Genomic DNA, 17519 nt, shown 5'->3' on the forward strand with positions numbered 1-17519 from the left:
TGTAAGTTAAGACAGTGTCGTACATTACACATACTGCGCTGCAAATCTGTACAAACCCACACATGAAGGCAAGCTAGAGTTCTCAGTCTCATTCACTCTCTCACACACACGCTCAAACTGGCGTGTATCTGCATCTGGTCAGAGGATCTAAGTTGTTGATGTTGAGACTGGGCAGAGTAGTTCGGAGATAGTTAGGTGCTTGCTAATCCATTCAGGGCTTTACCGATGTCAAGCCTGTCATCCCTATTCATCAGGTGAAAAGAGGCGATCTACAAACTCAGAACACAGCGTAGAGTGTACTGTAAAAAAGGCTTTTTAATGTAGAGCGAAAACAGTAGGTGGCCGTCCGTCATTCAATGTTAACTCCAGCAAGAGCTTCTATGGTTTCCTGTGTAAATAAGCCAAGTGCTTTCCCAGGATCTCCTTTTAGTTGACCTTGTACCAGTGAACTGTACCGTCATGAAACTGTACTTTTTTTCTATGCAATAAAGTCTTCAATCAAAAAGCCTAGTCTAGTATAACACCCTGGGACTCCTCCGGTCCACCAAATCAGTGGTCCTCAAAGTGGGGTCCAAGGATGCTCAGGGGGATTCCTTTAGGGGGTTCCAAATGGACCCTTACAGGTGTGTAAATCTGAGAGTGTAGGAATGAAACCAAAAGTGGCCTTTTAAGTATATATAGGACTTCAGATAACCGTAAGTGGTTCCAAACAAATAGCAACCCTTTGTGTGCATCCGTGTCTCCTTGCAGGATGATGGTGTTCGGGGTGCTGACGCTGGTCCTCAGCTGGGCCTCGCTGGGAGCCGACCTGGCCACCGCTGTGGTGAGTTACTGCCACCACCGTCCCCTCACCCTGTCCCCGTCACTCTGTCCCCCTGTCACTCTGTCCCCCTGTCACTCTGTCCCCCCTCCATCCACCCTGTGGTGAGTTACTGCCACCACCGTCCCCTCACCCTGTCCCCCTGTCCCCCTGCCCCCATGTCACTCTGTCCCCCCTCCATCCACCCTGTGGTGAGTTACTGCAACTATCCCCCTACTCCTCCATCCACCCAGTGTGACTGACTGATTGACTGACCCGTCGCCATGCAGCTCTGCAAATCAATCTCCATCACACCTGATGACCATGATTAATTGTTTTTCTTTAGCGCTCACACTACACTATATAAAGTCTCGATGAAGAGCGGAGGGTGTATGATACCTATACTGTGTGTGTGTGTGTGTGTGTGTGTGTGTGTGTGTGTGTGTGTGTGTGTGTGTGTGTGTGTGTGTGTGTGTGTGTGTGTGTGTGTGTGTGTGTGTGTGTGTGTGTACACGCGCGCGCGTGCGTGTGTGTGCGTGCGTGTGATATGACAGAATAGTAGAACTCATTGCAAAGGACACAAAATACCATAACTCCTCAGTGAGAATGTACAAACATACTGTACCATAGTTGGTAGCCGCCACAAATGGCGGAAGCACTGTTACTTATACCCATAGAGTACTGAGTGATATGCTTATGGTATCATGAAGACCTATATGCCATGATTTTGTTTGGCTGAGAGCGAACACTCAATGCCATTAGCTGTCGCCTTCCCACATACTGTAAATCCTCCGGTAGCGGGACACATTTGCACATTTCCCTCCAGTCCATAAACATGCATAAACATGCGATCCACATTGCCGCTGCACTGCAGGACAAGTTCATTTTTCCGTCAGGAAGATCGATGCTCTAGTGGCGCTGAGATGGGCCTGCTGATGTTTGCTTAAGTGCTTCAGCATTCACGACCTGCAGTCTCTCGATAAGTACCATGACATGCCTTCAGCAGCAGCAACACATTCACACTTAACTGTGAGTGGAGTAGAAAACTCAGCAAGTAGCTCTTGCCCTAGCCTTGATGACCTTTCAGTCTTAGGTTAAAATGTCATTTAGATGGCATGTTATGCAGATAGATGCCAGGTCATTTGTTGTACAGATTTGTATTTTATTTTTTTTCATTCTGTTTTGACTGTTCTTGGTTTACTTATGATCCTTGATTACAATTCCTATGCATTCTGTGATCCTACTTCTCACTTTAACTGACAGGAGAAAAACGTTGTTTCTCCATATATTGCGCTGCAGCACTTTATTCGAGGAGCCCGAGCTTATTTCACACCCACAGCCATTATACACAGGTCAATGATTTGTTGTGTATCAGCTTGTCTGGCACCTAGTTGATCGGTTTGAGAGAGAGCAACTGCACATAGTCAGTAACAGAACAGTGATTGCAGTGAGTGGCTAGCATGCAGCCAATACACAACAATGATCGCGCAACACAATGGGAAACAGTAAGTAACCCGTTTGAAAATGTACTTTCGGTTTCTAAAGAGCTGGATTGACTCTGTATAAACTATAGCAAACAGTGATTATTTTCAGAATATATAGTAGATCTTTAACTTTTAAACAAACAAACAAAAAAAAATTGCGATGCGACCCGTTGTGAGCTGGTAGATCGTCTGTTTTTGAAGCGCGAAGAGTGTTACTGAATTTTGTATTTATTTAATCATTATTAATTGCATTTTAATAGCACTTTTCTATGTACACCAAGCGCTTTACAATATCTTTTCATTGATTCGTACATTGTGAGGTGACGCGGCGAACAGTCGACGCCAGCATCCTCACTTTCCCACATTCACACACCAATGGTGACAAGCTAACACCAGCCAACTCATTGGATGTAGAGGGGAAGAGGGGAATGTAGAATACAAGAAGAATGTAGCAGGCGTCCTCATATTGCACCGGCTCCTCCTCTCAGCCCACAGCTTCCAGGGACTTCTGATCAGCAAGGGGTCCTTCTGCTAAATATAGACACACACTATGATCAAAACCCCCCAAATCTACACCTTGTTGTCATGGCTACACAGCTCAGTTATTGACCGTTGAGGATTATGGCTCCAGGATTCCTATTGAAGCTTTGAAATCCTGTCACGGTAGCATTAATGAAGGATTTTGAACCTTTAGTATTGACCATGTGGAGTGCCTTACTGCAGAGATCTAGAATATATATATTTTTTTCACATGTGGCCTATGCTTCAAAATCAGGGATCATTGCAATGTTGGCTTGTGGTGGACATTTTTGTCAAAATTCCATTTTTGTCACAGACATACAAAATGAGCGGACAATAATATTACCAGAAACACAAAGAGATAGACCTAAATGACCATAACAGTCCTGAACGACAATAAGAGAATGACAACATAACAGGAACCAAAATTTGGTTCCATTTGAACACTCATAGAGTTATGGTGGCAAATAAAACATTTGAGAAACACTAGTACTATTGTGGACTTGTGGAATGATGTGTCATAGTGTCGTAGTAAATCAGTGTCATACATATTCTGAAGAAAACCTGGAGAATTGACATTCAGTAATTGGGTCTTATGATCAAAATAAGAACATTCAAAGGTTGAGTAAAAACGAAAAGCTCAAATTTGCCACGGACACTTGTCTCTGTTGATAACCCTGCCCTGATACAAAATATATGAATGAAAAATGGACCAAAGGATATTTGTTACAATACACAACGATATATTTTAAGCTATTTGTTTTGTATGTCTTGAAATATACTATATTTAGACACCCCCATGCTAAGGCTTTGAAATCCTATCACAGAAGCCGTAATGAAGGATTTCAGCCGTAGCATTGTGGAGTTTTATCCCTATACACTCAAAATGTATATCGCTGCTGTACAAATAAAATTGCCTTGCCTTGCTGTCAGTTGGAAATACTCATAATGTACGTCCAAAACTGTTACGTTTTCCAAAATAGCAAAGATAGCAGATCTACAAGCTCAAAACTCGTCACGATGCAATGCCTTGTGAGCATTTAGGTCGGTTATTTTTGATACTTTTGTTTGACACTGTAGCATGATGAAGAGGTTTGTGCCCGACAGCAATGATAGTATACTGTTTTGCATGCACACACACACATCATTTTGGATGTATTGAAATATACCACTCTTGTATGGATAATTTAGCTTTGTCATCATGGCCTCAATCAGAGCAAAAGAGAGAAGAGAGAAAAAAAGCCCACACACTGTGTCTAAAAATAACCCCGGCAAGGTGGAAACGTTGTATTTAGAATGGATGAGTTGTGTGCTGCTGTGCGCCCCGGGGCCTGTACTGTTTTCTCACGGGTTTGTTGTTGCATTGTGCGCTCGATCTGGCTTCAACCCACGGCTGTAGAAGATGCTAAACTGAAGAACGCAGTCAATACGCCTGCAGGTAAAGAACAAAACACAGCAGAGCTGGAAAGTGGCGAGAAGCAATGTTCTAAGACAACTGACTGTTTGCTTTGGTTTCCTGTTACATCTTATCTGCTGGATGAAATCTACATCTACAATGACTTGAACTGTTGTTGGGTTTTGCGAGTCCTAACTTGCAAAAATAAATATAGCCATTACTACCTTCCAGAGAGGCTATAGCCTATACTGTAGCTCTTTGTGGAACATAGAGTGAGTAAGTATAGCGATATTGCAGTGCAAGCAACATTTAGCTGCTTGTACCTGTATATGAGTAAGTGACAAATAAACCCTTGTTCATTCTTATTATTACATACAATAATCAATGACAGTACATTATTGTCCATCTGTATACATCCCAAATCATTACGAGCACGTTGCTAATACTGAGAGATGCACAATAGCCGCTCTAGAAGCTCACAACGCTTGGATTGTAGATCTTGGATTGTAGATCTTTAGGCTTGCTATTAAGATTGTTGACCTTTCTAAATTTCATGAAATGAAATGACGCTTCATTTCATTGTTGCCTGCTAGTGCTAACACATTGTGTTGAAGCTTATTTGGGATCTGGCTGCATGGGACCAAAGCTCCAGCGGTCTGTGTGTGTTCCGGCCTGTCAGCACACGCCGCCACAGTCTCACAGGGCTTGATAATGGCTCATGCATGCATATGAAACAGCTGGCCGCACAGCCACAGCATGAGAACACTGCATTTAGACCTTACTGTACTGTACTGTACTGTAAATGGTAAATGGTGCATTTATATAGCGCTTTTATCCAAAGCGCTTTACAGAGATTGTGCATTACATTCACCCATTCACGCACACATTCATACACCGGTGGCAGAGGAAACCATGCAAGGCACCAACCTGCTCACCGGGAGCAACTAGGGGTTCAGAGTCTTGCCCAAGGACCCTTCGACATTCACTCAGGGGGAGCCCGGATTCGAACTGGGAACCCTTCGGGAACCCTTCGTGCTCTAATAACGGTTTCTCTACCCCTGAGCTATGCCGCCCCCTGTACTGTACTGTACTGTACTGTACTGTACTGTACTGTACTGTACTGTACTGTACTGTGCTGTACTGTGCGTCACTGTACGTCATCATTGCGACCGTAGGTTGCAGTTTAGTATGAGAAACGGCACATCATGTCTCCGTCCGTCTGTGTACGTTTTTTTACGGTCTATGTGTTTGACGCTCTGACATCACGCTCTGACATCACTGTGATGTCAGGGGAACCACACTAACAGAATCCCTTTTATGCCCTTATATGGAGATCCCGGATGTCATCAATATTAAGCCCATATCTAACAGGAATTCATATGGTAATGCCCATATATGGAGGAAGACAGCCCATATCTGTGTGGCTTCTACAGACAGGGATGGGCATAAAAGGGATTGTATGTATGTCGTCAGATGTCATAGACGTCATAGGACTTAACATAACGAATAACGAATAACTGAGTAAGCATGTTTGGGGTCTCACAGCATATCTCCATATACAGTACATGGATCTCCATATATGGGTACCAGTACAGTATGGGTAACTGGTCCGATATACATCACTGGCCAGATGGCCAAGACATGGTGCGCGCTTGTCGCCCTTAGGCGTCTTATGGTTGTGTGTGTGTGTGTGTGTGTGTGTGTGTGTGTGTGTGTGTGTGTGTGTGTGTGTGTGTGTGTGTGTGTGTGTGTGTGTGTGTGTGTGTGTGTGTGTGTGAGCGTGTGTGAGCGTGTGTGAGCGTGTGCATGTGTGTTTGATTGCAGTACTGTACAGTACTGTCTAGAGCACCTCAAATGAATATGTATATTGTGCAAGGGGACCCCCCATACAAGATTTATGATCATGGACATTGTGAGCGTTGTGAGCTTGTAGATCAGCTTTTTTAAATCTTGAAAGTGAGAGGGCTACTGATTTGCTAGGAATTTGTAGAATCAGCCTCGGGTCTTAATGGGTTGAAAACTTTAAAGTTTTAAACTTTTTGTTCTCTTCAGTGAGAACTATCTTTTGTTCTTTTGTGCTTTTCTGAAGCAGAGATGAACTGTCCTCCTTTGCATCAGGCGAGTCACTCTGTCAGCCTGCTCATCATGTCATTGTTATTATTCCCTTCTCTAATAGACGCTTGGATTCTTTTCAAAGCCCCTGTGGTATCCTGCCGTACAATATTAGGCACAAAGTAGGCTTAAATAGCTGAACACAAAACGTTCTGTTGGGGCATGTAAGCCTGGTGGCACTTTTAGGGTCCATTTGTCTATTGTCTCTGTTATCTTAGATCAACCAAGACAGTCCAAAGCTGATACCTGCTGAGTTTATTACTTAGTGGACATTCTTCGACCACAGAGAAGTGTTTGCTTAAGGGCAAAACAGGTACTGACATGTGTTAACGGATGCAGAGACAGCAGTGGAGTTGTCTACAGACTGACCAAGCCTGACATGCACACATCTTCCTATAGTGGGTTATTCTTTTCAGTATAATATTACTTTGTAAATTAACATGCTGACATACTTGTAACATAACTTGTGTTAAAACCCTATACTAGATATATCCCAAATAGGCTGGGTTTAAACCAACACTCTGTTGATCTAATCATCTCTGAGGAGAGCTGAGGGGGTTGTGCTTAAGATATTTAGGTTCCCTCATAGACCAATGGGAGAAGACTACCTTGGGGTGGGACCCAGCCACAAGCATGATGTCTAGGCCTAAATACATATGTGGTTTTGACTAATAAAGCTAGAACTGGTGTGGGAGATCTGGGTGTGGAACTGAGGGCTCCCAGAGCCTCAGGAAGAGATGCTGTCTGCTGATGCTATGCTGCCTGTCAATAAAGCCTTTGGACATCATTGAAACCTGCCTGTGTTGTGAGCTTGTGAAACAAGTCAACGATTTTGAGCTGTGACCCTGGCAGACAGTGCTGGGTGGACTTTTAGCTGTGAGTAAGAGCAAACCTGTGGGATTTTTTTTCCCCCTCTACCTGGGGTGAATTTCAGATACAGGGAGGTGCAAGCTTTGATGACGAAGACGGAGAAGGACTTGATGGCGCTGTGGAGAGTGAACTGATGGGACTCCGATGGACATTGCTTAGTCACTAATGTGTTGTGCAGTTTTCCTTGTTACTTAGGGTGATAGGCTCAGATGACAGTGTAGATTCAGTCACTTTGGTGATGAGGTGATGTGTGAAAGTGTGGAATGATGAGTTGAGGTTGTAGTTGGTTATATTGTTTGAGTGTTGCGCTTGTGTGTCTGTGTTAGGCCCTGCTTATTCCTCCCCCCCCTCAACTGTTTGTCCTTTCTCTCTCTCTCTCTCTTTTCGGTTAAATCTGTTCAATGGTTAACACTCGGCGTGTCGTTGGTTTTGTGTTGTTAAATTGTTATTTCTTAATATCATAGCTCGTCAATTTATTTTGATTTCTACTTGGGCTAGGATGATTCGGGGTTTTTCCATTGAACATTTGTATCCTCTTTTCTATCCCTCCACTTTGTGTGACCTCTGTGTTTGTTTGTGTGTGTGGGTGTGTGGGTGTGTGTGTGTGTGTGCGTGTGGGTTGAGTGTCTGCGTGTGTTTGTGCGTGTGTTTGTGTGTGTGCGTCTTTGTCTGTGTCTGTGTGTGCGCGTGTTTGTGTGTGTGTGCGTGCCTGTGTGCGTGTATGCGTGTGTTTGTGTGTGTGTGTGTGTCTCTGTGTGTGGGGCTTGTGAGAAGGGGGCGGGTTTACTGCACCAGAGTTCGTGACCAAACGAGCGATGTGGGGAAAACAAAGGAAGAAAAAGCCATTTTACCGCAGCCAGATAGAATGGATGTGAATGAGGAAGCGGAAAGCCCTTATCAGAGTCTGCGGTGATATCACCGCAAGTTGTAGGTGATAAGCTATCCACCTGAAGTGAGAAAACAAGTGGAGGCCATATAGTCAGTCACGGTGAAGTCCTATCACTGTGACTGGTCTAGATCGACCAATCAGTGAACGGGGTGATGGGTCGATATGTCTGAAAGTAAAAACAGAGAGATGTGTCAGGTTAGCGGTGGAAAGCACTTCACCGCGAGTAATGACGTAATGTTGTAGTTTTATGACTTAAAAAGACTACACCACGGTGGAGCTTATCACTGCGGTGCCTACTATGACAGGGGCAGAAGTCGGGTAGCAGCGGCTTTCGAGATATATCATTCCTCGGGCCTGGCGGAGAGAAACAGCGGCGTTTTTTCGGGTTCCTCTGGCCGTGGCGGCAACTGAGTTAAGACAATGCAAGTGTTAGTCCGTACTTTTAAGGCAGGCGACAAAACAGGAAAAACTTAAAAGAAGCGTCAGGTAGAGCTTGCTGTGTTAGACCTATTGTTTAAAGAGGCACAGAAGTTGACTAGCCCTCTTGAGGGGTGCGCAGCCATGTCTCCACATGATGGGACGTCATACCTGTCTCCATGTGAAGAGACACCGCTTTCCTCTTCATCCATCCGCGCTCCTTCCCTTCACCCGCAGCTGGAGCCATGTGGGTAGGGCCAGGCACAGAAAAAGAACGATCTACAGCAGCCCAGCAGGAAGCAGCTGCGATGACCCAGGCTCGGACAGTGACAGTGACGAGGAGGGGAGTTCACATGGACATGAGCAACAGAGAATGCTTTTTGAAACTTTAACCTCTGTGGGAGCTCAACTGGAGATAGCCACCACAAGATGTGTTCTCTCTCGAGTGAACAATTAAGTGACCTAACCCTGGCGTTTAATGACACTGTGCAACAAATTAAGAAGTTTCAAGCTGAGAAGAGCTGAGAAGAGGAACCGCAAGGCTGGCAAGCACATGAGAGCAGAGATATGTAACCAAATGGACATCATTGAAAGCTTGCCTGGACCCTCAACTTCCTTCCACGTAGCTCGGAAAGACCCACAGATACTTCATACTTCTAGCTTGTTTGCTACAGTGTTAACCATACTGTTATGATATGCTCTCACAACGATCTGCCAGCCTCTGCCGAATGCATGACTCCAGGTTACTGCACCCCATCACTCATCATGGCCACACCCATTGCCACTAAGTTCCAGCCACAATGTTTGACATCAATAAATCTGACTAACTGGTTTTCAAGGTCTCCTCCAAAGTGTATTACTTGAATGCTCAAATGATTTAGCCTACAGCTTAACCGCTTTAAAACCTGCCATCCGTATTTGGGTGTCATTATAGGCGAGCATGTTCAAGAAATTGAAAGAATGAATGAACAAATGTCAAAAAGGATAACATTTTAATGTGAAACCGTTTTAAAAAATCTCAAAATCTTCGAAACTAGTGAAAGCAGCAGATCTAATGCAGTGGTTCTCAACCTGTAGGTCGGGACCCCCAGGGGAACCCCCAAATTATTTTGGGCGGTCCCCAGACGATTAACTTAATGTGCAACACTCAACAGTAAACAAACCAATATAAAGTTAAAGGAGCTATAGTCAACTTTTTCTTGAAAAACGAATGCTAAAATAAAAATAATGTTTCGAAAATATTTTATAAAAAAATAAGCTTCATATATATGTGTTTCTATTCAAAAATGACCACAAAAAGCATAAAATAATGATAAATTTATTATTTTGGCCATTGTCAGACCGACACTTTGTTTACATTCTAGTCTATAGACTAGGATGTAAACAAAGTGTCGGCCCTACAATGAAAAAGTTGACTATAGCTCCTTTAAAGTCTATAGAGGGTATCTGAACATTTCTAAACTGACAATTTAAGGAATTTTTAATACCTCTAAAATGACACATTAAATTGGCCAAATTGTCAAATATTAGAGGTAGAAATTGTGAAAATAGCCGATCTACATGCTCACAACACCTTGCAACGCTACATAGCAGATGTAGATCTGCTACTTTCACAATAGAACCGTGTCATACCAAATGTAATGCCTCAACTCTTAATGCTCGTCGGGGGGGTAAAAATGATTAAAAATGATTATCTTGGGGGTCGCGGCCTGAAAAGGTTGAGAACCACTGATCTAACGCACTATGGGTTGCATCATGACCCGTTGTAAGCTTGTAGATCAGCATTTCTATTTATTTTTGCTGTTCGTGGTACAATATATCATACAGTCTACTGTAACTGATCTACATAAGAGCTAACAACGGGTCAGACTATGACGTGACAGATAAGTTGTTTTTCCCAAGCGACACTGTACTGTACTACAGTGTAAATTATGGCCTTGGCCTCCAGTCTGAAGCTACTGTACGTAATGAGCCTAGCAAACAGCATAAAAGGCTAGCCTAGTTCCATGGCAAGTTGTGAGCTTTGGGTGGGTCATCGGGTGCTTTCTGGAAGTTTGATTGCAGCAGTGGTGGTAGGAGTACTCAAGTACTAATTTTGAGGTATTTTATTTTACTTTACTTGAGTATGTCCAGTTTTCTGTACTTTTACTTCTATTCATCCACTATATCTCAGAGACGAATATTATACTTTTTACTTCACTACAATTATTTGACAACTTTAGTTACTATAGGTAGATTTGGATTATTATTACAAAACATACGTTACCCCACTTCAGCCCTATAGATTTCGTCCATTTAAAAATAGCCGATCTACAAGCTCACAATGCTGCATAATGAGTACATTTACTTTCGGCACTTTTAGTATATTTTCATGCCGATACTTTTGCACTTTTACTCAAGTAAATTTTGAAATCTACAGAATTTCTACTGAATTTTCAGTATTTTCCCCACCACTGGTTAGCAGAGTTCCTGTGCGTTTAAACCCTGACGGGGGGGAGGTGGGGGAATGACTGTGAGCAGACTCTTCTCTCAGCTCCCTGTCTGTAATTAAGGGTTTCTGTGAAAGAAAGGACACATTCATTATGCATTCATTCGTTATGTACCCAGGCGCTAAGCTGCACCGACGCGCACGCAGCTACGCACGTAGCCACGCACACACGCAAACGGTTGGATGCATATACACACACGCGTGCACTGCACGCACGCACAATTGGACGCATACACACAGGCAAGGGCACACACAGACAAACGTGCGTGAGCAAACATGCACGCACACACACATGCTGTGCACATACACGGTGCACGCGCGCACACACACACACAGTAAAATGCACCACTGATAACCATGGGCACATAAATAGACCCACCACACGCACACACGCACGCCCATTTATCTCCCTCAAGGTGTGACTTGCTTGCATCTTAACAACTGTGGCGCTGCTCATAGAAGTGGGTCACATCTGTCTGGCTCCAGTCACTTAACGTCTTTTTTTTTTGTCCTAAGTCTAGTGAAGGACAAAAGCATTAAGAGCTGCTGCTTCTTCTTCCCTAAACGTTGTCCTCCTCCTCTGTGTTGTTCACACATACTGGACGAGAAGCCACAAGGTCTAGTGTTACTTGGGGAAGTAAGTGTCACACTGTGCTGAACTCCAGTGGCCTGGCTACGTGACAGCAGAGGGAAGTTCTGCTCGGAAAAAACCCACACTGAACAACAAAGTGGATGTTATCTAGGCCAGTGGTTTTCAAACTTTTTTTTTTCTTCAGGAACCCCAGTTTGGTATGCACAACCCCCCTCCCCATAAAGGCCTTTGCAGACAGGGTCCGATTTTCCGTGCAGAAAAAACAGACAATATTGTCTGAATGTGGACAAATTCGGACCCGGTGTGCATGAGGTCATAGAGACGCCATATGTTCATTTATTGTACTTTTTTCCATGCGTAAAATCGAACCCTCTCTGCAAAGGCCTTTACTCCGAGAGTCCATTTGTAGCCTGGAAACCAGATGAATGTGCCATTGTAAAAAAATAATACAAAAAAAATAAATAATAATAATAATGATAATAACTTGTAAGACGCCTCAGGGTGACATGTGATGTATATCGGACCCCATATATGGAGACCCCTGGTACGTCTCCATATATGGAGATCTATGTACTGTATTATGGAGATATGCCGTGAGAGCCCAAACATACTTACTCAGTTATTCATTATATGAAAGTCCTATGATGTCTATGACATCTGGCATCATACCCTTTTATGCCCATACATGGAGATCCCTGTCTGTAGAACCAGCCACACAGATATGGGCTTCTTCTTCTTCTTTCGTGTATCGTCTTGGCCATCTGTCTTGGCCATATATGGATTCTGTTAAGGTGGTAGGTGGCTGATGTGGCCTCCATACATGGGCATTCCCATGGGAAGTCTTGTTAGATATGGGCTTAATATTGATGACTTCAGAGAACTCCATAAATGGGCATAAAAGGGATTCTGTTAATGTGACATCACAGCGATATAACTATTGGAGTTATACTGTAGCTATATTTTCTTCCTACAGTAACTATCAATCATTTAAGCTGGGACCCACCACAAGGGGTCCCCATGCAGACCCCACTTTGAGAACCATTGAAGTTGAAAGGTTGGCTCTAAAAAGCCAGCAAAAAGTGACATGGCGGGCGTGCAGATATGCCCTTATATGGACTTACATGGACAGGTTGGCACAAAACAGTTTTGTTTTGTTTCAGTTTCAGGGTGTGTTGTGCTCCCATTTTGTCTTTTACTCGATTACTAAGTAGAATAGTTACTCCATTATGGCAAAAATGTAAACGTAATAGCTAACACTGATAACACTGATGGTGTTTGTTTGATTCAATCACAAACATAAAAGATACAATTGAACTTCAAACAATTGGCCCTGTTGTTGGGGTAAATTGTTCCCATCAATGGGTCAGTTGTTCAGCTAAATTAAATATAGTCATGGTTCTTACAATTTAAAACTCATAGCATAATATCGTTGTTGTCGGGTGAAAACCTTGTAAGTCCAAAACTGTTCGTTTAGCATTTTTCATTTTTAAAATTATTTAAACTAGTGAAAACAGCCGATCTACAAGCACACAACGCCTCGCACCGCGAGGCGTTGTGTGCTTGTAGATCTGCTGTTTTCACTACTTTTGTGCGACGGCATTGTACGATGAAGCAGGGCTTTACTTTGCGAAAGAACATACAAATTTGAAACTTGGAGATACAAGGTTTCCACCCGACAACGACGATATGCTCAAAAACATGTTTTCTTTGACTTCAGGTATATTTATTTTTTCCCCCATATCTGAAGACATTTGATTCAAATGACTTTATCACAGGAATGTCTTTGTTCCATATACAACATACCCCAGCACGCCCATTCCCCTGGCGGGAGTCGTTCTTTGCCGGTGCCCGGTGGATGCTTGACAAATGATTTTTTTGAACAAATTGTAGCTTTTGCTTACAAAACTGAACGTCAACATTAACTACAGTATGTAATAGTAGTGCACTTTTAGGTGACTAAAATGATGTTATGATTGATTCACAGCTATAAAGAAAATAAGCAAGAGGAAATGGAAATGGTTAGGATGTTCCTGTTGTCTTGACCCGGAAGGGGGTGTCCCAGAAGGTCCGAAAACACATTTTATCTCACATAATATATAATGTGAGATAGGGTCCAGGGTGGACTGTTGCGCCTTTCTTTGTCCTTAGTATAAAGACAAAGAAAGGTGGATCTGCGGTGGTCTCGAAAACTAAAAGGAACCAAAGTTTTGAATGACTTGCACACCACAAAACATTTTAAGGAAGGGATTCGGTCAGTTTCAGTCATAAGACCATTGTTAATGCCTTAATTATGATGATGGTTATACTGTATGCACTTTGAGCAGCACTTGCTGTATAATATAAACCCTGTCTATATATACCACATTCTATTACAAATGCAGAAAAGAAATCACACACACAATGTGTGCATAGAATAGTGACAGTTGTTATCATATTTGACATCATCCAAGTCATCACAAAGCTTAAAGGGACGTACCGGTATTTCACTTTCAAACATGGTTGGGGTCATTTTAACGTCTACTTCGGCTCCTGTGAGCACCCCATACAGTTTTTCAAGTTGCTTGATTCAGTATTTAGATGTTTGTTATTCAGTTTAACAGAGACACTTTAACATGGGGTGGAAGCTTGTGACACAGTTTGGGCACTACAGTGGAAAATGATCTCCCCGGATTGAATGATAAAAGACAATCTCAGGCCCATCCATTTCCCCGGGCCTCAGCCATTAGACACGTCCTGTATCCATCAACGACCTGTACTCCCCTCCCCTCCCCTCCCCTCCCCTCCCCTCCCCTCCCCTCCCCTCCCCTCCCTGTTCTGTCTCTGCATGTAATAATCATATATTGTCTTTCCTTTGTGTGATTGCAGGGCACCAGCGATTTCTGCGTGGCCCCTGACAAGTTCCTGATGAGTCGGACGAGGGACGTCGTCAGCGCAGGTGAGTGTGAGCGTGAACCATGCTCTTTAACAATTTTGCTGCCATTTTAAACATAGCTGTAGTAAGCAGCTGCCAAATTGTCCTTACCTTTTAACGTGGGCATGCGCACGCATCGTGCACAATCTGTGTGCGACTCATCTAGTAGACTGTAGACTCGGTGACAAGCTTTCGAATAAAAAAAACCCCATTGAAATAGACATATCCGTTGCCACGCTGTATCCCTGCTTATCCGCCAGTGTTTACATGAAAAAACATTGAAAAAAGCCAACTGTGCGCTATGGTAACAAGTGGACACGTTCGCGCACAAAAACGCACGATTGTGCAGGGATCATAATCCAGGCGTGTAGAGACTGGATCAAAGTTTCCAAACGCAAAAATCCGATTGAAAAACTAGTGTTCCATCGCCGAGTAGCTTTCTCTTCTGTTACACTGTAAACCAACGGAGGCGGGACTATGGCCCAGGCTCAGACCGGATACGGAAAGCTAGATCCGGTCCAGACCGGAAATGACCGGATACAGTTAGGGGGGCGGGCCTAAAGAGCCAGAATCAGCGAAAATCTGCGATAATACTTTTAATCCTTTCATAATGATTAAAGCTAATTAAACTTCCGGGATCGACGGGCATGGCACCGCGGTACAGCGGGAAATCTACGGTTTCTACGGGGATCGCCCAGAATGAGTTAATGGCGCTGTAATGCACACCATAATGACCAGGGAGTTCATGTCAAGGAGCTATAGTCAACTTTTTCATTTTGGCCGTTGTCAGGCTGACTTTGTTTACATCCCTCTTCTATTCTTTTATATGGAATCCATATAAAAGAATAGAAGAGGGATGTAAATAAAGTAAGCCTGACAACGGCCAAAATGATTAATTTATCATTATTTTACGCTTTTTGTGGTCATTTTTGAAAAGAAACACATATGAAGCTTAATTTATTTTATAAAATATTTTCGTATTTCGTATTACTATACTTGTGAGGGCCTAATGTCCCACAAGTATAGTAGAATTTGACAAATAAACAATGTGAGGATCATCTTTTTCCTGGTCCTCAGGAGAGGAATGGTTGTATAGAATTAGATTCAGGTTGAGATTAAAAATAGGCATTTAGAGGTTAGGTTATAGCCCAAAATAGCCCAATGCGTCACACTACAACACCTCGTGAGCTTCTCTAGATCATTTTGTCACGCTGCAGTGCAAACACATCGTGAGCTTGTAGATCGGCTATAATTGGTCCGTTACGCAGGCACACAGCGGTATACAACTCAGGCTTCAGGGTGCAAAGGGCATTAGTAAAATTGGCGCACTAAAACAGCGGTTCTCAAAGTGGATTCCAGGGACTATGTGGGTTCCTTTAGGGTGGTCTAAATTTTACATACAAGTCTGTAACTCTATTTGTACTCTGTCAGAGTTAAGGGGAGACCTTGATGTTTGAGAAACACTGTACTAAAATGTTGATGTCTTCACGAGTTATAATACAAACGTGTGTGTGTGTGTGTGTGTGTGTGTTTTGTCCACAGACATCGTCCATTACTACCTGTACTGCAACCAGACCCGGACCAACCCATTCCAGCAGGTACTGAGTCACACAACCTTTCTAACACTCTGGTTTGACCTCATCTCTCTCTCTCTCTCTCTGTCTCTCTGTCTCTCTCCCTCTCTCCCTCTCCCCCTCTCCCTCCCCCTCTCCCTCTCCCTCTCCCTCTCTCTCTCCCTCCCTCCCTCCCTGTCGGAGTGTGTGAACAGCGTAATAAACTCCCAGGACTCATGTGACAGTGAAAGCTACTTACCGTAGGTACGGTGGGTGGCATGCAGCAGCAGTCGTGCCACCGTGTGCAGAAAAGAAAAAAGTGCAGATCAGATGAAAGCCACGTGCGGTCGAGGTGAACGGGTTGAGTTCAGTTCAACGGCGGCGCTGCAATCGCTGCATCTTTCTGCACTATTTTATATATCTTTCTTGCTTGCTTTCCTTCTTGCAGTCCTTCTTTCTCTCTCCCTCCTCCCTCCATCCATCCTTGTGTCCTCTTTCTTTCTGTTCTGAGATTGTTCAAGGTCATTCCTCAGAGACCGCGAGAGAGGTAGTTTTCAGGTCAGGGCACGAGTGTGTGTGTGCGTGTGTAAGAAAAAAGGACATGGCCTGCTGGCCCTGGATCAGTGGGTCTCAGAAGTCATTAGGTGTTAGCTCACCCCCCAGTACCACCAGAGCACAGAGGCACACAGGGGCCAGACGACTATCACCCAGTCAGCAATCCTCCACAGACTCAAAGGGTGGAAGTTCAGTACATCGGCCAACAAGGACGGGAGCATGCCTGTGTACTAATAGACAGATAGACAGACAGAGAGAGAGACACACCGAGAGACAGACACAGAAAGAAAGAGAGAGAGAGAGAGAGAGAGAGAGAGAGAGAGAGAGAGAGAGAGAGAGAGAGAGAGATGCACACACGCACGCACGCACGCACAGTGGTAGAAGAAGTACTCACATGTTGTACTTTAGTGAAAGTAATCAATACAGCAATGAGAAATACCCTGTTACAAGTAGAAGTCCGGTATTCAAAATGTGACTTGAGGTACTACAAGTTATGCAGAATGTCTCCATTTCACAAGTTTCCAAATGTTTTTAAAAACCATTTGTGGGGCATTGTGAGCTTGGAGATCAGCTATTTTCAAAGTAAAAGTACTCATTCCGTAGAACGTCCCATATCGCAAATGTATAAAATCCTTTCTAAAAATGCCGATCTGTGCTCTCTACATGCTTGTAGATTGGCTATGTTCAAGTAGCTTCTGAGAAATGCTCCAGTAAAGTAACAAATACCTCAGAATTGTACTTAAGTACAGTACTTGAGTACTTATACCACTGCACACACTCGTACCACGCACGCACAGTCGCACGCACGCACGCACGCACGCACGCACGCACGCACGCACGCACACACCTCAACTGTATTACAGTCTATTTGAATCACATCACCAAAAGAGTATCTTGTATCTGCGCCGCCCGTGACCTTGTATTCAAGTCGTAC

General features: G+C 43.7%; 1 protein-coding gene across 1 annotated transcript in view; it reads left to right on the top strand.

The window, feature by feature from the left end:
* Window positions 1-17519, top strand: part of ttyh2 (tweety family member 2) — a 162608-nt gene that overhangs the window by 130720 nt on the left and 14369 nt on the right. Inside the window, 3 exon segments of the mRNA XM_080748098.1 lie at window positions 751-823; window positions 14432-14501; window positions 16020-16075. Coding sequence (XP_080604224.1) covers window positions 751-823; window positions 14432-14501; window positions 16020-16075 — 199 coding nt within the window.

The sequence above is a fragment of the Nannobrachium achirus genome (genome assembly GCF_963921795.1).
Source record: "Nannobrachium achirus genome assembly, chromosome: 18".
NCBI classification, from domain to species: Eukaryota; Metazoa; Chordata; class Actinopteri; order Myctophiformes; family Myctophidae; genus Nannobrachium; species Nannobrachium achirus.